The sequence below is a fragment of the Hippoglossus stenolepis genome, chromosome 3, assembly GCF_022539355.2.
Source record: "Hippoglossus stenolepis isolate QCI-W04-F060 chromosome 3, HSTE1.2, whole genome shotgun sequence".
Lineage (NCBI taxonomy): Eukaryota > Metazoa > Chordata > Actinopteri > Pleuronectiformes > Pleuronectidae > Hippoglossus > Hippoglossus stenolepis.
Genome location: NC_061485.1, coordinates 17,967,351 through 17,990,888, shown reverse-complemented (window position 1 = coordinate 17,990,888; position 23,538 = coordinate 17,967,351). Strand labels below are relative to the sequence as shown.

Here is a 23,538-nt window from a genome sequence, read left to right as displayed (position 1 = left end):
AAAATTAATACCACATCAGTTAGTTAATCCAAAGATTTATTTATTTAATGTAATGACAGGGGCCATTCTGCCTTTATAATGAAATTATTGTGACGCTTTTGGCCATTAATTACGGTGGCCCTTAAGTGCAAATCACAACTGCATAAACTTCAAACGGGAAAAGTAGGTACCTACAGTCGACAAGGGTCATCGCTGATTGGACGAATGAGCTGTCTGTCTGTTAAACAGGAGGGAAAAGCTGACAAAACATGTTTTGTTGTGATGTTCATCATTCGTCGTGTTTTGTGATTTGATTGTATTTTGCACTTGAGGGTTAGGGTTAACTCTATTAATAGCTTTTGAAATACTTAACTTTTACTTGTGATGAAATACTTCTACATCTATTTTTAACCTAATCAAAAGATCTAAACACTTCTTACACCACTGGATCAGGTTCAGTTATTTGCCTTGAGAAACACAAATGCTGAATTATCATCTAAATTTACTCTTCAGTTCTATTTTTGAACAAACCTTCAATCACAGACTGAGCCTTTAATTCAAAAGGTGCATATAACAAAGTATCTGCTAATAAAAATGAACTTCCACCACTAGTTAGACTTTGTATTTATTCACACAAAACATAATACATCTCTTTCAATAAGGCAACACAATACTGTATATACATACAATTATCCATATGTATACCATATTTGATGTTGTTATTTCCCAACTAACAACATGTCATTCTGAACTGTCACTAGCAAGTGTAAATAAATACTTTAGCGAGTCATGTAAAAGAGTACAAGATGCGAAAACTTCAAGTTATACTGTCACGTCCGATGCAACAACTCTTTCCACACTGGAAACTTTGCTGAGTTTTCTTGATATATTTTAGCTGCGTTTTTTTTTTATTTTCAGAGAGCAGATAAAAGGTTGACTGACCTGCTGGAATATAAAGCAAACTTTTTAAGCAGTCGAAAAATCGAAAAGAAAACAATTTGAAATAAACAAATCGAACATATTCCTTTTCACAAACAGTAACTTCCATTTTTTTATCTGTACATTAACACTGACATCATCATTAGGTGCTGGAGTGGGCGTCGTCCCTAAATGATATGAGGTGATTGTGGTTTAAATGGGATTGATACGAAAACAATTTTACACAAAAATTAAATTCCAGTGTGAAATGTGCTTCCACAGTGACGTGCGTGCTGGATGGTTCGTACATGCTGATGCAAAGTGTCATGTTAGCTCAATACCCATCCTCTTCACAGCTGATTAGATTGTACAATCACTTACAAAAATATACATCTATTCTGCATTAACAAATGACAGCAGTGTTTAGTACCACAGTAAGTCGACAGGACATTGAGTGACATGAATGAAATACGCAGAGAGTTTAGAACCAATAAAACTGGGAATCAAAAAAATGACATCAAGCTTTAAAACTCTAATCGAGACCACTGAATACAAAGTACACAACTCTGACTGCTCATATGAGCCGTACTAAGTGTTCCTGATGCCCACGGCCTCGTCCCTCTGCTGCTTTTGACCAGCTTCCATTCATTTGAGGGCAGTAAATCTGGCACATCGACTAAAAGAGGCCAACAGAGCTGCTGCTTAGTCCCTTTGAATTCCGCTCTGCCTGCGCACAGTGCGATAAAAAGTCTGAATTCGAGCTTAGAGAATGCTGATTAATTCAAACACCAGAGGCGTCAAACACTCTTGGAATGTAAAAGTAAGTTTGCTTTAAACAAAACCACTGTACAGCTGAACAATACCACGTAACTCTCTGTATCATCTTTCCCAATATAACACTTTAGCCAGCGTATAAACAATGAATAAATGGTTTACAGCACACTATCATGTAGTTGTAGCACATATAAATCAAACCGTACAACAATGTTTGACATCTCATCTTTATGTAACTACATCTTTTCTTTAGTTTTATTCCTGCTGTTTATATGCGAAACAGCTAATAAATGCTTAAAACTATATATATATATATATACCAATAAATAACAAATGTTGAAAACTGATATATACTGTGTTATCAAATGTTCATTAGTTGTTAATACACCAGTGTTAATATAGGTATATCAATAAATGTTTCAAAAGAAAAGTTAAAGTTGTTAATAAAAACATTTATAAATGCTTAAAATCCTCCTGCTATTGGCTACAACTGCATTATATTGTGTCACTTTGTGTTTTACAGTAAACCATTCATATACTGCTTATTAATGCTAATAATACGCAAAATATTTAGTGAGTGTTTGATAAGGCAATGCAGTGACTATGATTGGACAAGAAAGGTTCTTATGTGTCATGTTTTTATGTGTTGGATGTCAGAGCTTTGATCCGGACTTTTATCATGAAAGTTTTGTTACATCTCTTAACACAAAAGACACAAACTCTCAAAATCCACACACATACACACACAAAACATACACACGTGTGGTAAGCAGGAGCATATTCATAAGTCTTCACCTACTTGGATAGTTTCATTTCAGTGGGATATATTGACATATTATTGAAAATGGCTCCGAAAAGTTTTAATACTCTGAGCAGAAAAGTGAGTAAAACAAAGTGAGGCAGCATGAATGAGTAAACAGACGCTAGAACAGTTACTGTATTAAGTTTAAAGTGAATATGTATTAGTCAGTTAACTGATCAGTTGATCAGGAGACAATTAAAAGATAAGATGTCGATAAGAATGTGAAGCAGTTTACATGTATTAGTTGTTTTTTATTGCCAATGTGTGACAAAAAACTGTAAAGTTACTAAACAAAATGAACCTTCCCAACTTTCTCAATGATCCATTAAAAGCCTATAGACAAGTTTTCTGTGAAAACCCAAAGAGCCTAACTTGCCCTCTCCTGAGTGTCTCCGGTTCTTTTCCCCTACAGCACTTATCATTAAAAACTACAGTCACATGTTGCTGGACCTCTCCACACATCGTATTAGTGCAGTGAGAGTCAAATCTGGTCTAGAGCCTAAAATGTAGTTTACAGTCAAACTATAACGACGAGAGCAAGCATCAGCATCATTTATAATGATTATTTTTAATGGTACATTTAAACTGTTGGAAATATAGTTAGTTTATAGTTTTTCAGCTTCTTAAATATGACTCTGCTGGTTTGCTTTAGATTTCATTACAGCGCGCTGAAGATCTTTGGGCTTTGAAACGAAACAAGTACTCTCTTTATATCAAATTGAGCTGTGGGGAAAGTGATTCAAATTTTCCCACGATTTTTTAGATTATTAATACATTTTTTCTGTTTGATTAAAGGTTTCTAAATTTAATAGAGAAAACGATACATCAATCTGTATAAGATACATTAATCTGTATATCAGTGAATCATTCAAATAATCATAAGTAGTCCAACACGGTTCTGTCACAGAATTATTTAGATTATAATAGTAACAAAATGTGGAGAACACATTATCCTTTCACCTTCACTGCTTCTTTCACTTCTTCTCTGATACATTTTTTGTCTTTGATTTTTCTTGTTCAACCATCAGAAAGCAGCACAATGAGGAACAGAGTGTTAAACTGATAAATAAGATCCAATCACTAAATCCCTACCAGCTCCAGGAGAACTTCTCTGTAAAGGAACCCTGACCTCTGACCTCCCTCTGAAGCTATAAACACATTTCTTCTACATGATGAACCATATGGCATCAAGAACACAGAGACGAAGAGAAGGCTCCAATGTTGTGAAAAGTAAAATTCAAAAGTAGCCTTTTCTGGGGGAAATACTTGCAGGTAAACTCGTCAACAGAGCAAGTATTCTCATCCTGAACAAACACATGCAGCGCAAATGCACACTCGCGCCCACACTCCCACGCACGCACACACACATCTCAGCTGTAGTTGTAGGTGAAGTTGTACGAGCTAGGCTCCTTCGGGACAGGGGGAGGGGCTTCCGGGATTGTGATGTTCTCAAGGTCAAGGAGGCGGAGCTTCATCTCCATGCTGATGAGAGTATCCAGGTCACTGCGAGTGAGGTCGCTGCCCATCTCTCTGCCCAGCAGCGCACACAGGCCGTCGGTCCAGATGCAGTACTGCTCCAAAAAAAACAACACACAACACAATACAGACACACACATTAAGGATGAAGAATTCTTTGTCACAACAGGTGTCGCGAGCTACAGTATATAGAGGATTACTGTGTGTCTGTCCGTTAGTTGATTTGTGTTTGCGTTACAATCAAACACATTTGGTTCTGACTGAGAAGATATTGGCCCCGTACACACCCAGTATTAACATCCGTCCTGAGAGATCCGGTCACAAGTGGCCAGCGCTAAGAAGGTGTTCACATCTGGTATCTGGATTTGACCAATTCAATCAAATCAAGTATCGATCATTATGTGGTGATCAGTGTTGATATTGTGGCGGTGATTACAAACAAATCATCCAGAAGAGAAAAAAATATGTTCGATTCGTAGTGAAACTGCAGCGGCTCAGAGGACGTCAGCTGAGTAGGAGGACCTTCATGTGTGGCCCAGGACGGATTTGCGTTCACACAGCTAAAAGAATTCGGACACATGTGGCCCAGACCACCTCCAGTGAGTTCACACCTGTACTTAGAGCTGTCAGCTTGTGACTGGATCACAAATACCACATGTTAATACTAGGTATGTAGAGGGCCATTGTGTTTTGGTGGATGATAATAGTAATACTAATAAATCCAAGCAATTATGAAGCCGATAAGTTTGTCCAATGGGAGGCAGCAGAACAAGCTGGAAACACGACACTTCACATATGACCTGATAAATCTCCTATACAAATAAACAAAGGATTACTCATTTATAAATATAAATCAGACAGCAGCAATTTTATCGTTCACTGGTTTTTATGGCCACTTGATGAATGCAGATCCAATATTCACACTCTCTTTACTCCGCTATGTTCAGCTAGTTGCTAACATTGTTAACTGTTTGGTGATGAGAAAGTGGTGTATGTGGGTTCTGAGGTCTTTTTGACACTGCAACTGTGAGCTGGAAAAGCAAAATAGCTAAAAGACGTCACACATAAAGAAAATTGTCCATAGTGCTGAGTAGAACCGAAGAGTCAGGTGTTGATACTTTCTAGCTCTTTTTCCAATTCAGCATTTTGGATCGTTTACACACTTAAAGTTCCTTTGCTCAAATCAGAATCAGTTAATGAGTATCTAAACTTATATCTAAACTTGTATCTAAACGTGTTATTTCTTTGGCTATGTTTCATTTTGCAGAGAAAAATGCAAGCGTACCAAAATGCATCATAACAAATGACATCATGGAGGAAACATTACTACTGTGCAAGTTATACTAAAACAAGCCTGACTAAAGGAGCTGTTTAGCTCAAACTTGCCTACACATGGTACATGGGTCAGATTAAGGATACATAGCTTGATTACAGTATTTGCAACTGCCCAAACAAATCACACCAAGGGGGAAAGGGCAGTTTGATTTTACCAGATTAAAAAGATGCCAACAACACGTAGTGTAGTGCAGCTTTAAGCCTTAGTGTTGCAGAGCTTACCTCATACTTGTTTGGTGCAACAAAATTGAGCGTCTCATCGGGATCGTAGAGGACGGAGAAGGCCAACTCCAGCACCTCCTGAGAGAGTCAGACAAAACTTTGTATCTACACTGGGTCACAGTAAAAGAATCGAGGGAACAACTCGAATGACAAGAAGAAAAAAAACAGTAACAATAATACTACCTTGTTTTGTTTGAGAGCACTTTTTTCTTTCATATGAGGGCAGTCTTTCCCAGTTACCACAGACTTGATATCTGATACGGGGACTATGAGGAATCCAAAAGACACAATTAATCTATGGTCTATTGAGGACTGTGTCACGGTGTGTGTGTTATAAAAAGGTTTGTTACTGAAAAATGAAGCCATAAAAAAGGGTTTGAATGTGTCTTACTTTTGTCACTGAGGAGTTCAAAAGGCACTTCACCCTGAGGCGACTCATCCAGGTCCCCGTAGTGCAGCACTTTGTGATTCAGAGAGAGTCTGCAGAACCAAAACTTCTCTACAATCGAGACAGGGAACACAAAGCTTAGCAGATAATCAACAGCAGCAGTAACAAGCACAGTGACGGTATTGATGGCGGATGTATACCTTGCCTTCGGCGGTTCCCCAGCTTACGGAAGCAGCTTCCCTCACACAGCCGGTTGAAACGCTGTTGCTTGATGAGCTCTAAGATCTCGGGCTGAATTCTCTCCCGCAGCTCGCTGTGACACAAACACAGCTTCAGCAACACAGACACACACACACACACACACACACACACACTCGCACAAATGTGTACGATACTATACTATCTACGATTACATTTATAGAGCTGAGTGTGGATTTGAGCAGCAGTCTGTTGCTAATGATGCAATACTCTAACCCTTTATTTAAACTCCACTGATGTGAATGTCCAGGGATGATAAAAACAAACGGTTTAAGACTATAGCAGTTAAAACACAGATTGTGTTGTAGACACAGACGTACATGATAGGTGGAGACTGGAAGTCATCCTGGCTCATTCTCTCCGACTGCCGCAGACGCAGGATCTCTGAGTAGTTGAGGCCTCTCAGTTTATTCTTCAGCTGGTCTAAAGATGACGGCTTCATGGCCAGAGCTCTGGTGATCTGCTCACGGACCACCTGCATCACCTGGGCACGGTTAACATGCACGGGCGCACACAAGAATGATTGAGGAAAAGTGGTGATTAGTAACATTTTCAGATCCGCTTACAATGGTTTTGAGTGAACCATGAAGGTTCTTGAGCTACAATTCACAGAACCCTTATTTTCCAATTTAGAAAGTAGAAATCTTTGCCTATCGAAAGGTATCATTATTTGAAATGTAAACTTCATTGCTGAAGAATATAAAGCAGTTTCAGAAAGTTTTGCACACTTGATTAAGATTAGATCAAATTTTAAATGGATATAATTGCCATATATGTCCATCAATCAACAAGCAGTTACCCATAATGACAGATTGAGAGCATATTTTAAGAAGAGTTTTTAAATTTAGACTTCAATTCAGTAATTTCTAAAAGTCTCTTTGGTAGCAATCACAGCTTTAGTCTTAATAGGCAGGTCTATTCAAACTTTCCACACCAGGATTGAGAGAGTTTATCTCTTTCTTCCTGCCACATCCTCTTGAGCTTAGATCGGATAAAGTGTCTGAATCAATATCAGGTCTCTGTACAGATGTTCTGTGAGCTTTAAGTCTGAGCTTTGGCTCAGGCCCTCAAGTCTCTGGACTGTCAGATCTATAAAGGGTTCCTTGAACTTCATGACTTCATGTTTGACTGACTATAATATGGAACCTTATGTACACAGGTGCTTTACTAAACTATGTCCAAACTATATTTAAAAATATGTCTTAACTACTCAATTTGACACAGTTGGACTCCAGTCAAGTTCTCAACACAACTCTAAGAAAATTAATGCAAACATGGATGCACATGAACACAATTTGAAGTGTCTGACTACAGGTTATAATTTTATTTTAAAAATCAAATCTACAGCACACAGTGAATGGGTCTGAATACCTTCCAGAGACACTGTGCTATATATCTTTGATGTTTGAGTTAACACCCAAGTAAACAATGAAAGTTAGGCTGGAAATTTAAACACGTATATAAATATGAATATATTAAAGAAAATTGTGAGTTCTTTAATCCCACACCTTGTTGAAGTCCTCGGCTGTGGCCCTCATCTCCTTCCAGGTTTTATTAAGCAGCTGAATGCAGACACAGAAGAACTCCTCCCACGCCCGGTCATGGGTAAAGAACATGGGGTGGTAGTCGTTGCAGCCCTCGTTAGCTAAGAAAAGAAACGATTTCAGTTGTATAATGAAAAAATTGGAGTGAAAGAAGAATCCTCCATCATATTTCAAAGATTACTTTTTGGCATTGTGCCTTGCAGTATAGAAGGAGACAGAAAACAAGGTCAGAGAGTGTTTCCTGGCCAGGAAATCGATCGATGAACATTGCAGTTATGTGGTTTGTTTCTTTACCCTTAGGACACTAGACACGTGTTTATCCCATTTCGAGACAACAGTTTGATAAAAGTACAAGAGCTACATCTCCTGTTACACACACATCTACTTACGTAACTCTCCAACCTGGAGGATCTCGCACAACATTCGAGTGAGTTCGATGGCACACCGGCCAAAGGGACATTCGTGCTTGTCCTCTCGGCTACTGTTCTCCAGGACAATCTGTCAGGAGTGAGGGGACACGTTAGGTGGGGTTGACTTCTACGTCTTCGTGAGCTGTGACAAGTGATGCCCAAGGCCAGAACTAACCCTGATGTATGTGTCCTGGTGAACTTTGGCCAGGTACAGCATGTTGTCCAGAGCCAGCATCCCTGGAGGAGTCTGGGTGAAATCCATCGCTGGGTTCACATGGTTCTTAACACAGAAATAATATGAGAAGGCAATAAAGCTGTTAAAAACATCAAAAAATGTCTGTTTTAATCTATTTTTACACATATTCTCTCCCCAAACAGAAGAAGCTGAGATGTGGAGACTCACAGTGAAACCCAGCATCTTGTAGTCCTTGGTGTACATGGCCTTTCTCTTCTCTGTGCCCGTGGGGTCATTTTCTCCATCAAAGGCGATCCTACGCAGCTCAAAAATGATATCTCTCTGGGTCTGAGCCAAAACAAGAGGACATAACATCAACATACAGTTGGTTGAATTGAACCGCAGAAAAACATTAAGTGAGAAGCAAAAAAATGGATGGCAGGACACATTTTGGGGGAGAGACGACATTTGTTTTGTTGGACTTAGCGGTGCAGGAATCAGTTTTAACAGGATTATACAGCATTAAGAAAATAAACAGAAACTTTTTTTTTAAATCTTTACCTGGTCATTAGGATCCATTTTGGTCATCATTCTCTCTTCCAAGAGGTTAAAGGTCAACACCTGCAGCACATACAGCTGGTGTGCCATTTCAGCTTTAATTGGTCGATTTCCTCTTATAACATGCTAGAAAAGGAGAAGTTGAATTAGGAACGGAATCTCTACATAGGTTGCAATTTGTGCACCAACAACCGATGAATAAATCATAGAGCACGAAAAAAACAACAACCCTAGATCATAAAATTAAAGGCCTGATCGATTGTCCTTCAACAAGCTGAAGAGCATGTGCAATTGTCTGTCAAGAAAATATTAAATGATTTATAAAATTCTGCCTTTTAACAGGTGATAACAGAGACAGTGGGAGCATCCAGCAGTTAACCAGGTCTCATTAAATCGTCCGTCAGAGCGTGCAGGGCTGCAGGAATGTTTCTGGCTCCGGGACTCAGGAGTGCAGCGTCTTCCTCACTAATATTTGCAGCCACATCCAGATGAGTTGGTGCCAAAAGGAATTATTTTCAGAGCAGACTCTGTTCCACTTCATGGACTTCATGCCATATCACATTTGCTGGTTTTGTGTCACAGCTCCCCGAGTGAGTACAGCTTTATCGCTTTCTCTGCTCTGTCTCAGGGCTGAAACTTTCAGACCTCGAATGACCACAGAAACCCAAGAAGGCTGAAGAGATATAATCTGTATTTTTATAAAGTTTTCCAGAGTTTTAGTAGTGACTAGATTCAAAGTGTCTTAAAATCCACACCCGTGTATTTCACAGCTGTCTGGAAGCTTAACAGCCAGTAGAGCAGAGCATTAACTTCATACTCACGTTGAGGATGATGGATCGCAAGTGTTTCTGGGCCAAAGTGCTCGCCATTTCCTGAGAGTAAGAGATATACAATAATCCAACACACAGGTCAGAAGAAGCAGGAAGGAAGGAGCAGAAAAGTGGAAAGACCTCACTTTAAATCTACCAACAGAAAATGGGAATTTAAAACGATTACTGAAATGTAGCAACATCCTGAAGCTATATTTCTATCTCTGGTTTGAACTCTGAGCTCCCTCCCTAATACATGGCAACACGGTCTAACTTCAATATGTCAACACAGTCTGTCTGCTGCTGCAGCAAGCTATGGTTCTTTCTCAATTTGCATGGATTACACAGCGGCTGTTCATGACTCAGAAACACCAGGAGAGAGTGAGGGAGGAGAGGGGCTGTGGGGTGGAGAGGACGGTATGAGATGCTGCGGGATGTGTACTCACAGTGAGGTGCTGCTCCAGCGGGTTAGTATACTCCTCCTACGGGTTGAGGGAGGGAGGAGGGACATGGGAGTAACAGTAATGGAAACAAAAAGTGCACACATGGACCATGAGATACAGGGATACATCACTGGCACAGCATGCAACAGAATACGGACATAGAACAGCACTACGTCGAATAAGAACGCAAAGTCACCTTACATGCTTTAAACAACCCTCTGAGGAGAAGGGGATCTTTTTATCAATATTTACGCATGACAATCACTGTGGGGTCCCATGATTATCATGGAGCCACGGGGCCTCTACTACGAAGTAACTTCAGGTTTAACACACATTTACTGCTGCTCTTCTCTCCTCTCTGCTGTGGCAGCAGAAACAGTCTGACATCACTTAACTTAAAATAAGCTACTAAGCAATATGTAAATTCCTCATATTATCCACAGTTAATATTTGGGCTAATCAGGCTTCTTTGCTTTTCTACTTCTATGATCATCATTTATATTTCACTGTGTTGAAAGTCCCTATTGGAAGTCGCTATTACCGATTCAACCTGCGTTCCTTCTTATATTATATCAAGAACTTAATTCTTAGTTCAGACAATGTCACCTCAGTCACATGAACGTGCTCGTAGCTGGGTAAGAAAAGCCAGCGTTTGCTTAGACTGTTGATAACCAGCTTTATAGTACAGGAAATCAGGTTGACAGATGTTAGGTTAAGAGAAGCTGGATAACGACAAAATATTCTGGTAAAGGCCCCTCATAAGTTGAGGATAATAAGAAAGATGCAAAAGTGGAGAGACAACCTAATGTACTCTTGGAGTGTCATTCTAGTTACCATATGCGTTTGTCTGTTAAATACTTTTACTGTTTAAACTATGATACTGCTATTTTTGGCCAGGTCTCCCTTGTAAAAGATTGTATTCATCTCAATGGGACTAACCTGCTAAAATATAGTCTAATAAATAAATACATAAATAAATATTAAATTGCTGCAAGACTTCCAGACTTATTTTCACACGTCACTTCTTTGAAAATTATATAAGTGAGAAGAAAGTATTTAACAGTAACTCGTGTATTTACTGAGCTGTAAACTGACTCAACTGAGCCAGACAGTATGTGCTGTGTTCAACTCACTAGAACTGACTCATATCACCCTCCAGTGGTCAATAACAGCAACATTTAAAGACAACCGTCCTTGTTAGATAATTTTAAAATTATGGATAAGAATAATTTTTCATCCTAATTTGCCCTAACTTTAATGCCAAGTGGTGGTTGACACTTATTGAAGCTAAAACAGCTTTCACAGTGAATCAGAATCACACGCAACACATGGCTATTTCATCCACTTTGTGACATTTGCAGGTATTAAAGCGATCACTACAGAGGGGCTCCATAAAGACACTAGAGCTGATTATTAAAAAAGTAACATGCAACGCAGGAAACATACATACATAGAGTTGTTGTTTTCTCTGAAGTGTACACGGCATAATGTCAACACTTAATGAAATAAAATAATTCAGTCTACATTATCATTTCATTTTAAAGTAGTAATAGTGACGTTTTTTCTTTTACGTCTCAATATAAAGTAAGACTTCAATGAGCAAAAAAACAATACTGATCGTCAGTGAAATCATAAATGGCTTGTCTCTATAGTGAGGAGAAAACATGGTTACCATGGTAACACAAAGTACAGTTTGCAGGTTAAAGCACACGGAGGCTTAACTGTCTGTCGATTTTCTCAACAACAGCTCATCTAAAAAACGTTATAGTCAATACAGCACATTCACGTTTCATCAGTAATACACCTGCAGAGTTTGAAGTTGAGTGGTTGTTGAGAAAATCAAAATAAAGACAAACAGACAGAAAATCCTCCATTGATATTTAGATTAGATATAACATCTTTTAGAAATAACACACACACTGACACACACACAGAGACAAAACAGCATGGAACAGGATGAGGCACTGCAGTACGTTAGGGCACTAAGTGAGCTGGGATAAAAGTGAGCACAGCTCAGGGAGATGAGACATAAGTGTTCAGTGACAGATTTTAAAAAGCACTCACTCCTTTAGTTTTTGTACATTTGTTTTGTGTTTCAAAGATATTTCAGATTCAGAAAACTGTTTGTTTTTGCATCTCTTATATCAAGATGGACAATTGCAACATAATGTAAATATAGACTTACACCATTCAACATTTAGTAACCTAATGTTGAATGGTGTTTTTAATAACTGAATTGTTTTATATTGCTTTTCATTTTAAATCCTGTTTTGATCAATTCATCTCCTTCTGACTATTTGACTAGTATTACACACTCTACATTGTAAAAGTAAGTGATAGACCATGATTGGCATTGAGGTAAATCCTTGACTTTAACAGAACTAATGAATCCCCTCTGAACTCTTTCTTTCCGGTTGTGACGGACATTTTCCGGGAACTTTTCCTGCCAGCACCCTTATAAAATGTCAGAGTGAGCCCATCTGGATGTTCTGGACATTTTCTTGTTATTGTGAACACGTCTGAAGGAGACTAAACAATCTCCTTCTGCAGTCTTCATATGACAAAGGCAAACTCCAGAAAATGTCCTGACCCAATTTTCTGGACATTTGCCATTTGTCTGAAAATGGCGTATGGTGCTCGGTCAGTTATGGCTGGAGGGCTGCTGTGAACTATTCTGACATAACTACAGCAAAACAAATGTAAAAACCTAAATGGAAGGTGAGTTCTACTTAGAGAGAGTGTGTCATTACAGCAATGACTGTCAGACAGAATCCACAACGTGTCAGCTGGCAGACAGACATCTACCCATGAGATTAGCCTTAACTAACCTACTGCTGCACACATGAGCAACCAGGGTGAGGCAACTCTCTGGTATCGAAAATAAATATGACTACTATGACTAAATGTAAAATGATTATGCATGGGTGGCTTTTTTAATGTAATGTGCAACTTGAACAGTATTAGTATTCCAGTTAGGTCTATCTATTATGTGTATTCAGTCATTTTCTCTGTGACTGCTGTTCACTGACCTGTCGTCTGTCCTCTGGTGCCTTCAGGAAAAGAGCGTTGATGAGAGCGATGGCGTACGTCTGGATCTCCTGGTTAGACCTGAAAGATCATCCAGCATCACAACAACCAGTTAGAAGCATCGTGCTCCACAAATCTCCACAGACCTCAGGCTCACAACTACGCTACATCACACTTATTCTTACTCTACCACTACTGCCATAGACTGAATATTAAGATGGCTGAGATGACAGCCAAAACATCTTTATTCCTCCTCGTCCATGTTAATTGATGGGACATGGACCAAAGTAAAAAGTCAAAGTAAACAACAAATACAATTTTCTTGTAGATGGTTTCTGTCATTTTAGGTAGCTCTCAATACGCTGATGTTTGTTTAAATGTACATTTTTCCAGTAAGTTAATTAGGTATTTGCTGATATAAGAACGTGATTGACAGTTGAAACTGATTTGCGATTGGTCAATTACATGTATCCTGAACCAAGGATATTTTTGATATAACAGGAGGAAGTGGAGACACCTCGTCCATCTTAATTATCAGTCTATGAACATTTCTGAGGTGAGTGCAGGATTTTTAGACACCCCTCTTACACTCCCAAAATTTTAAACAATTGTTATTCTCAATTTTACGTTAAATATTTTTAAATGTCATTGGACATTTCTTTATTACCATAAAAAAGACCAAAACAACCAATTAATGGATCATACTAACAAACAATGTCTAAGTAACTGAAACCTTATAGTTTATTTTCAGTGAGACACTGACATGATCCCAGGTGAGATGTTTAATCATTATGATTATTGCACACACTTTATTTTTTAATCAAGCTCACATTTATTGCTGCTTTAAATGCTCACTAGAACCCTAAATGTGTATAAATCCACAGCTGAAAGTAGTCCTGTGCAAGTGCACCATTTATCCCTGTTTGAGAAACATCTGCTGAAACTACAGATTCCAACGGTTTCATGTTCAAGTTGGTTTTGGTCTTTTCAGTGGATTTTGTGACAACAACAGAATATAAACAGACTGGGGTCATCTAAGAATCCTGAACACACCCTTTAAAAAAATGCCAAAAGCATATATCAACAGCAACTTTTATTCAATTTTATTTCTTAATGCCACATTCACTCCTCGGCCCTAATATCAGAGTGCGGAAAGCCCCTGTGCATGTGTGTGTGCTCACACTTGCAGGTGCCCGATGAGCTGTCCCACGGTGATCTCCTGGGCCACTCGGTGGTAGAGGCTGTGGCTGTTGAGGACCATGCTCTCCAGGATCGCCAGAGAACGCTGAAGGATGGACACATCCACCATTGGCTGGTTCACATAACCCGCAATCTGAGTTGGAGGAAGAGGAGATGCTTAACCCAGTGAATGTCAAAAGTCAGACTCTAAGCTCATTCGGTGTTTGTGTAATCCTTAAAAGTCAAAAAGTTTTTCTAAAGAAAAAGAAAATGTATCAGTAAAAAAAGGACCCACTCACTTCCATCATGCAGGACAAAAGGAAAGGAAAGTAAATAAATAAAAGCATGTGAGTAAAAAAGGAATAAAAGGGAAGACCTTGAAACTTTGAAACAGTGGAGATTTGTCCAGCGAGGTCTCTGTGAAAGTCGAATGAGTCAGATGAATGACTATTGTTGGAGCAGGTACCTGTTTGATGAAGGACAGAGAGATGAGGTCCCAGGACACAATGCCATGATCCATTAGCTCCAGAAAGGCAGTGAGAGTGAAGGCCAGCATTTCACCGAAGCTGAAGGAGGTGAAGAACAGTTTGTCATTAGCTGTTCACATAAGCTCACCTCTTCTAAATTCATAATAACTTCATGTAAAAGGTTTCAAACTCGTGGTAAATTTAACGACAACATCATTGGAAGTTTAGTTTTCAGACTGAATTAATATCACGTTGTCATCACAAAACAAAACAGACACTGTGCTCACTGGGTGCCACTCTCGACAAGACGTGCCAGAGTCCCGATGCCTTCCATGTTGATGAACTCTGCGGCAAAGGTTGGATCTGCAGACAGCTTGGCGAGCTCTTTCAGGGCCTCGAGGCGTGCGTCGATGCCGTGGGACTGGATCCTCTCCAAGAGCTGACGAGCAGCACGCCCCTGATATCCAGATAGAAAAAAAAGAAACCTCACATCCATGATGAATTTACCACTGAATGATGTTTTTGATGCTGTGCCTCAGCTCAAAAGCACTCACGGCAGGTTAGTTGATGTATTTGTGCATTTACAGAGGAAAGCTTGGGTGATACATTCATGATTTGCCTGAATCACATCAAGTCACACAATTCTTTTGTTAAGGAGTCAACAGCAGTGTGTGTTAATTTAGTTTTATTCTTTTTCACTGAGTATGTATTGTATTATTTTGTTGGGTCACTCTGGCCCATGGTGACAGTACATAGAGCAAAGTAAGAGGTAGATTATATATTTGTGCCATAATGCTGAGTCCCCCTTTTCTCTATTGCAGTATTCTTGGGACCCGAGGTTGACTTAGGAAGCCAAATGGATAACAACTGGAGAAAAGACACATAATAGGGCACCCTGATAGATAGAGAAGACTCAACAGTAATTTGGTGAGACAAGGTTTAAACATATTTGTCCAATAGAGTAGCCCCATATGAAGATTAATGGTATACAACCACTGTGACCTATTTCCTTTTGCAAGGACAGCTTAGATTTGGTGATGGCAATAACTTGATAACTCTCTGTACGGCTCATCTGCCTGGTCACTCTGATGCATCAGGTATTTAGAATAAATAACTGTGCTTCAGACGTCATCAGTCTCCAGAAAAACTTCATTCCATCACCCTGAAAGATTTCCCTCACACAGTGTGTCTTAAAAAGGAAACTTGCGTCACATTTTAGAGATTAAAGATCTTTCACAGACCTGCACAAACGTAGAATTTGATTTGATGTGTGCAAACCTTGTGTAGTTTCTACACAATATGAATTACAGAACAAACCCTTTAGTTACTCAGTGTACTAGGATATTCTTCTGTTTAAAAGGAAATTTTGAAACTGAACAGGACTATGAAGGAGGGTCACTCACAGGAGAAATGGCTAATCGAAGGATGGTCCCGTTTTTGATTTCCCCACGGCTCTAAAAAAGGTAATAGAGAAGGAATTTATGTACAAGATCAACAGCGATTAACAAAGTTATCAACACAGGTTTAGGGAGAAAACAGTGGAGCTAACCTGCTCAGTGATATAAAGCTGAGGGCCGTCAGCATAACGCAGGGCAAACTGCTCTGCGCCTGACAAAGACCAGCTGAGGACAAACACAGAGAGAAAAAGGTACAATTCATTGTAAGTGTATCTACGACAAACTCAGAGGAACATAATGCAGCAGTTTTAAAATGCAGCATAGTACACATGAACAAAAGGTTGCGGAGAGTCAGCTTCCTCCCTGCAGCAGTCGAATTTACACAAGCGGTGAACAGAGAGATTGTGGAGGAGAATTATTCAGTGGGTGTTTAACAGTGAAGTGCAAAGAATTTTCAGTTTCCAGAGTCATCAGAAGATGACATATCTCCACCCACAGAACTCGACAGAGCAGATGAGTTGGTGCTATCACAGTTACCTGAAGTCGTGAGACAGTATTTCCCCCCAATAATGAAGAACAAACACAAATCAGAAAGGTACAGGTCAAAGTCAGGTTATATTGGTTTGATTTTATTAGCTACGCTCCACTGAGAGTTGTGGTTTTCAGCGGCTCCACATCAGTTTTCAAATAAGTCCTCAGATTTATTTACAGGAGCTATGCGGAATTGACAAATGCACCTATTGCCCTAATAATAATAATAACCAAACTGACTGCCTTTTTAGTTCAATCTACATAAAATCTCGTACATATCATTTGTTCAAGAGACAGAGGAAAACCAAAGGCAATGACACCATCAAGGATTCCTTGATGGTGTTCAAGAGATATCACCTTCACACGGAGAAAATGTGCTTTGTGAGGTCACAGTGAGCTTGACCTTTGACCACCAAGATCTAATCATTTCATCCTTTAGTCGAAGTGAATATTTGTACCAAATTTGAGGAAATTCCCTCAAGGCATTTTGGAGAGATATCCTGTTCTCAGGAATGGGACTTACAGACGTACAGATGTAACAACAACCTGAGAACATAATGCCTCCAGCCACTGGCTGTCACCGGCGTGGAGGCAAACATCGTAAAATGTAAGGATGTGGAGGATGAATGCTTACCCATCACACACTTCTCGTATTATTGAGGACAAAGGTCTTTTCTGCAAACAGAAAGAAAAGAAGAAAAGAAGAAAATGACAATATTTAATAGTTGAAATAACACATCAATCTCTGATTAAATGTTTGATTGACATATCAACACTTCACAAGGTTGTTGCACAACCATATCTAACTATAAATGGAGGAACCTCTGTCTGACTGTCTATCAACTTTCTCAACAACCATATTGCTGAGGACCTCGGTCGACTTTAGATTGATGTTTTTTTTCTAGCAAAACAAAAGTTTCTAGAAAGAAAAAAAACAAAACAGACATAACATAATCTTCAATAAACAAAAATAGACTCATTCAACCATGCACTGTTCTCGTATAGTTTCCAGGGGTGATAACCTTTTATTTATTTTGAACTGAGACACAATCTACCACCCTCACGCTCCAAGTTTACAGGCACTCGTACATCTAAAAAAAACTAAACTACATCTATCACTCCTGATGTGTTTATTGTCATGACAACCACAGCACACTTGCCCGTATTCTGCATAACTACAGCACAGCTCAGCAATATTCATGTCTTTCAATTGTAGTGCAGCAGTTTTATTTGATCTCATATTCTACACAAATACAGACCTGGTCCATCTCTATGAGCTGAGCATTAGCACCCGGCCATTCAATAGCCACCTTCACGATGTCAGCAGGGGGTGGCATGGCTGTTACTGTAAAACCCTAAAGAAGGAAAGAAGTCATTTGTGTTACAACTTCATCGCCACTGTGTCAGGATATTGTGTTTTCTGATCATTGATTAACTTGAGGATTATATGAAGTAGAGGTTATACATCACCTAGGGGAGAAGTGTTAAGGGGTCAGTCACTCTCACAGCTCTGCTGTATAAACCACTGTGTCAGCTCCTCTGTGAACACACAAACCCACATGGTGGTCATGTCAGTGCAAAAACCCAAACACTCAAGTTTGCTACATCCCTGCACTTACTCTCCTCTGAACTGAATCTGTTAGTGAAGGGATCAATAAGCGTGACTGTTTCACAAAATCCACCCACACACACCATCCCACACACACACACTCACACATACACATCTTGACTAAGTTAAGCCTTCTGCAGACTGGACTCTGAGTCTGCTGTGTTAATAATATTAATAATGTTTTGCACTTTATTGCTAAAATGTAACCCCTATTTGCACATCTTCACAAACTTTTTAGATGCGTTCGCCAATTCACATTTATCTTTCAGCCTTATGTTAACATAATTCAAAAATGTATCTAAGATGAAAAACTGAAAGTCATGTATGTACTGTATATCATATTACATGAAATAACATAAAACTGCAGCACAGAAGACAAAGATTCCATTTTAGATAATTACAAACAGTTTTGTCATCAGATATTTAGTATCTCTGGTAAAACTGACAAAACTCCATTAAAACACCAGGATATACAAGCTGCTTTTTGTTATCACTATATTTGGAATATCAGGAACCTCAGATTTATGACAACGTTCCCTGCTGCTCTTAACATTTTGCTTTTTTGGCAATGAAAAAGTTAAGACAGACAAACTGTATGTATTTATCAAAAAACTGAGCAGAGATGTTCAACGATTAGAATAAAATGAGAAGTAACCTTCTGGCCATCTGCTCAAACTCTCATGATGAGCCTATACTAGACATGCAAGAGTTTTACTTTTCACATTAGAGAGCCAAACTGTTATAATTATTCTGTTAGGCTTCACCTTTAGATTAGATTAGATTAGATTCAAGTTTATTGTCATTGCACAGAGTACAAGTACTGAGACAACGAAATGCAGTTTAGCATCTAACCAGAAGTGCAAAAAAAAGCAGTAAAAGTGCAGAGTATGTGCATATGAAAAGTGGAATATGTAAATAAATAAGATATGTACAGTAAGAAATAGATATGGAATATGAACAGTAATACTACATTTCACTGGGGCACTGCTTTATCAAACTTATTTGATTATTTGCAGCAACAGATCTGACAAAAAGAGTCAGAACAACACAGCAGGATGCAGTGTGTGGCAACAGAGAGATCCCTCGGCTCTGACATGGAGGAAGAATAACAAAGCTGTCTGACAGACTCTGCTGCTTTTGGGAGGAAGGTGGCGATGAAGAAAAGACGCTACTGCTCTCCAAATGGCTCTTTGCAGTCAGGCTGCTTTCACTACACAAAACACTTTGTGTGGCTCACAGCTGCTCATTTGAAAAGAAAATCTTAATCATTACCAGATTGTTACAGGTCAAATAAACCCTCTGAATCTAACCAACAGCCTGAGGCAGAGACTAGTCTAGAGATTTACCAATTACAGTGAATTCCAGCAGCAGAATCTTTCTCACGTGTTTGTTTTCTCCTTTACTCTTCGGAGGAAATTGCATCTGTATACGTTTATTATTGTAGTGCAGGCACTGGGTCCTCACGACAAAAATATCTCTAAAAGAAATAAAAATAAGCCATAGTACAAATAATAACTACCTCTGCAACAATACACCGCATAATCATTGAAAATTGCTCCCACTCAGACTGAGATAAGGTGACGTACATGAGCTGAACATCATCCACAACAGATTGAGGTGGATTCTGCTGCTGAGAGAGTCAGAGTGAAAGCTGCCAGCTGATTTCAGATTCCAAGCAGCCATCTGATGGAGAGAGACTGTTCCGCCTCCACATCTACGAGCAGACTGTGCATACCCTAACATAACGTTCTGTGAGCCTGACCTGCTGAAAAGTTTCCCACAGTTTTCAGTACTAATTAGCAATTTTCATCACGGACAACTGGCTGAAAACTCACAGAATGTTGCACAGACTTTTAGTACAATCTTATTATTTATGCAGCACACTTATTTGATTGTGGAGCTGGACACCATGTGTCGATATGATCCTGTAGGGAAAAAAAGGGATGTTCTAAGAATATAATGAATTATTAAACACATTCATTGGAGTCTTAAAAACTGCAAAAGGGGATTTTAACTCCACCAAGGAGGTTGTTTTTGGCAGCATTTCTTCGTTTGTTCGTTAACAGGATTACGCAAAAAACACTCAACTGAGGATGTGGGGTATGACCTAAGGAATAAACCATTGAATTTGGGAGCAGATCCAGGTTTTTCCCCCACTTTCTGTTACATTGTTAGATAGGACGTTTCTCAACATTTCACAACTCACAGTTTTTTTCTAGAGATCAATTCATGGATGATGAAAGAAATCAGGAATGTTAAAGGGACTGATATTTATGAGTGTGTGAAATGTGGTGCAGATCCAAACTAAAATCTGTATCTAGTTAATTAAAATGTGGTTTCATAAGGGGACTGCTGGGCCTTGGCGCAGGTTTGAGCTCTACCGAGTGCCATTCTAGCTAATAATGACACACACTCGTTTGAGACCGCAAATGCATTTTTACATCAGGATCCACCCAAAGTATTTCAAAGCGGATCAGAGAATAAAACTGAAAATGACAGTTTGACTCAACGTCTTCACCAAACTAAACCATTATAAGATGTTTTTGTATTGACATCTTAACATCAAACTACTTAGAATGTTTCAGATGTCCCATACGAGAGCTAAATAGTCATTAGTTATGACTCAGATTTATTTGTGTGTCCCAGTGGAATTGTGATGGTACACTAACATCCGAATGGAAATCTACAATAATTGCTATAAGATAAACTTGTCTTAACGTGTGTTGAAAGGTTCAGTGTGTACAATTTTGTGACATCTAGTGATGGAGTTGCATGTTGCAGCTGAACACCTCACACCTCCCCATCCAAACATTGAGGAGAACCTGTGGTAGCCTTCAGTTGTCATAAAAACTCAAAAAGGTGTTTAGTTTGTCCAGTTTGGGCTACTGTAAAAAACATGACAGCCTCTGTAGAGAGGACCCGCTCCTGATGTAAACATAAAGTATTTAAATATAAAAGGGCCAATTCCAGGGTAAAGGAAACAACCATTTGTAGAATTTAGATGAAACACACTAGTGAAAACATCACTAGGATGATTTTATATAAAGTTCTGCCAATAGATCCCTTTCATCTTACACACTGGACCTTTAACGGGCTCCTGCTGTATGGCATTACAGTATGAATGTGATTCATGCTGTTGATCACTGCTGTCTCTCCTCCACACCGTCTCTCGTGGTGGCAGCTCTGGGTGGTAGCTTAGCAACAGCTGCTAAGGCTCTGCGGGCTGAATAGAAATGCCACAGTGGGATCTGAGGACCCTCTGCTCACAAAGACCCCCCAACTTCTTCTCGTCGCCGCCACCAGCTCCTCTCACACCGCCACCCGGATGCTTCCCGACGCCATTTTAAACCCTGCCTCACGCCGTGGTTTGGTGCCCGTGTCCGGGCTGGTTTGAACAACACGCTCCCGCTCTGTGGATGTAGCCCCAACTTTTCTGATAGCTTGCTAGCTTGTTGAATATGCGGAGTGGCGCCCCCTCTGGTGGCGAGACGCTCATTAGGAGAAATGGCTGCTCCATTAGTGGATATAAAAACAACTGTTTTCCTTTACCCTCTCCACACGTGTGAAGCATATTTCACCATGGCGATGACAGTTTAACTCTGTTTGTCTTTTACATGAAACGATCATCCTGCGTGTCGCCTGCTGTTATGACCCGTTAACGTTAGCTATCACCTCACATTTAACACTTCCACTCCTGTGGAAGAAGCCTTAACGCTGACTTCTCTAAATGTAGTATTGATTATGGGTGATGGATCGGGCTGCTCTGGGGCTATGGCAGCTCACACACTGATGAGGCGGAGGCTCCGCTTTCAGCCTCAAACTGGATCAATCATAGCTCCTGCTAATGGCGGTGCGTTGGACAGATGCTAACACAGACAGACAGCTCCGTCTCCTCTCGGCGAAAGTCACGTTAAACATCATCCCACTCACTCGTTGTTGCAGCCAGCGGCAGCGTTGATCCCCACAAGGCGGCTAATGGTTTCCAGTCATCCAGTCCGGTACAGCGTCTGCTCCTCCATTGCAGTGCAGCCACAGCCTGTCTGCTTCACATCATGTCCCGACTCTGTCTGGATCTGTGCTCCGATCAGCTGTGCGGCTCAATGCTACTGTTAATGTCGATGCTCTGTTTCACTCACCCTGTGGACGGGCCATCGATGGTGATGATGATGATGCCCTCAGTGTCCCGCCCTCCACGGTGGAATACTTTTGGAGAGGAGACTCATTTCCACGCCCTGTAGGCGGGACGCAATGTAAATATGTCACCTCCATCATTTGTGCACCCTCAGACTGACACCTTTGTCCTGTCACTGTGGTGCAGCGATGAGCCATCTGTCCCTCTGCACTCACTGACTTGTTAGGGTGCAGCAGCAGATGATCAATATGTTTAACAGCCTGTATTTAAGAGTTCCCTTGAGACAAGCTACACACAGATGTGGGAACCTGCGTTTGAGAGTGTTGAGACATTGTGTCATTCAAGCCCATTTAATATATCATGCTCAGTATTTATTCATTCACATGGTCGTTTTGTGACGTGTCCATGAAGATCACAGCTGTACACGACTCAAAGAAAAGGAACCGGGATGACACTCAGTAGAGCACAAAACTCCACCGAGACACAACAGTCACCATCATCTCAATCAAGCTGCACCAAGTCCCACACACTCGTGGATATCAGTTCCCTGAATGTGTCTGATTTTTTTCATCAAGATCCATGACTGAGTCCCTTGGAAATTGGTGAAAATTACCCAAACTTCCCATTCTTCCACCAAGTTTCGTGGAAATCTGCACTGTAGTTTTTGCATAGTTCTGCTGATAAACACACTGCAATGGCAGCCGGTACAGCGTATACCTCCGCCAAGGCCCAATAGTCCCCTTAAATTCAATCAAGCTGCACCAAAGTGCAAACATTTATAAATATCAGTTCCCTGATACAGATGTCTGATTTTCTTTCATCAACATCCATGAATTATTTCGAAAATGTCAAAAATGTCAAAAACAGTCCTATCTTACAATGTTAAAGAAAGAGAAAAAAAATCATTCCTAAATCCATCCTCTGATCCGGATCTGCACGAAAAAGTTTATGAGATCTTCCCTGACCAGTGCCACAAACTTTCACCAAGTTTCATGAAAATATTCTCAGTAGTTTCATATGTTCATTACTTTTAAGGCCTAGCGACTTTATACTTGGTTTACTCTGAAATTTCAGGGATTTTTAGGAAATCAGGGACTTGGCCTAG

The 23,538-nt window shown here is 39.9% G+C and overlaps 1 protein-coding gene across 4 annotated transcripts; it reads right to left on the bottom strand.

The window, feature by feature from the left end:
- Window positions 1-588: 588 nt before the first annotated feature.
- Window positions 589-22,513, bottom strand: elmo2 (engulfment and cell motility 2). 4 transcript variants are annotated; one of them, XM_035152435.2, is made up of 23 exons: window positions 22,232-22,513; window positions 18,163-18,231; window positions 17,952-18,047; window positions 17,327-17,367; window positions 16,314-16,386; window positions 16,168-16,218; window positions 15,052-15,221; window positions 14,764-14,863; window positions 14,300-14,451; window positions 13,121-13,199; window positions 10,095-10,130; window positions 9,661-9,711; window positions 8,843-8,965; window positions 8,510-8,629; window positions 8,282-8,386; window positions 8,086-8,194; window positions 7,661-7,797; window positions 6,473-6,636; window positions 6,095-6,207; window positions 5,898-6,005; window positions 5,690-5,772; window positions 5,507-5,584; window positions 589-4,044 (listed from the first exon to the last, which is right to left on the bottom strand). In XM_035152435.2, exons 3-23 carry the CDS (start codon window positions 18,027-18,029, stop codon window positions 3,844-3,846), a joined length of 2,172 nt encoding a protein of 723 aa, XP_035008326.1. In that variant the 5' UTR covers window positions 18,030-18,047; window positions 18,163-18,231; window positions 22,232-22,513; the 3' UTR covers window positions 589-3,843. The 4 variants fall into 4 exon arrangements, with proteins under 4 accessions (XP_035008326.1, XP_035008327.1, XP_035008328.1 ...); XM_035152436.2 differs by having other exon boundaries at window positions 14,306-14,451; XM_035152437.2 differs by lacking the exon at window positions 10,095-10,130.
- Between the last annotated feature and the right edge of the window lie 1,025 nt (window positions 22,514-23,538).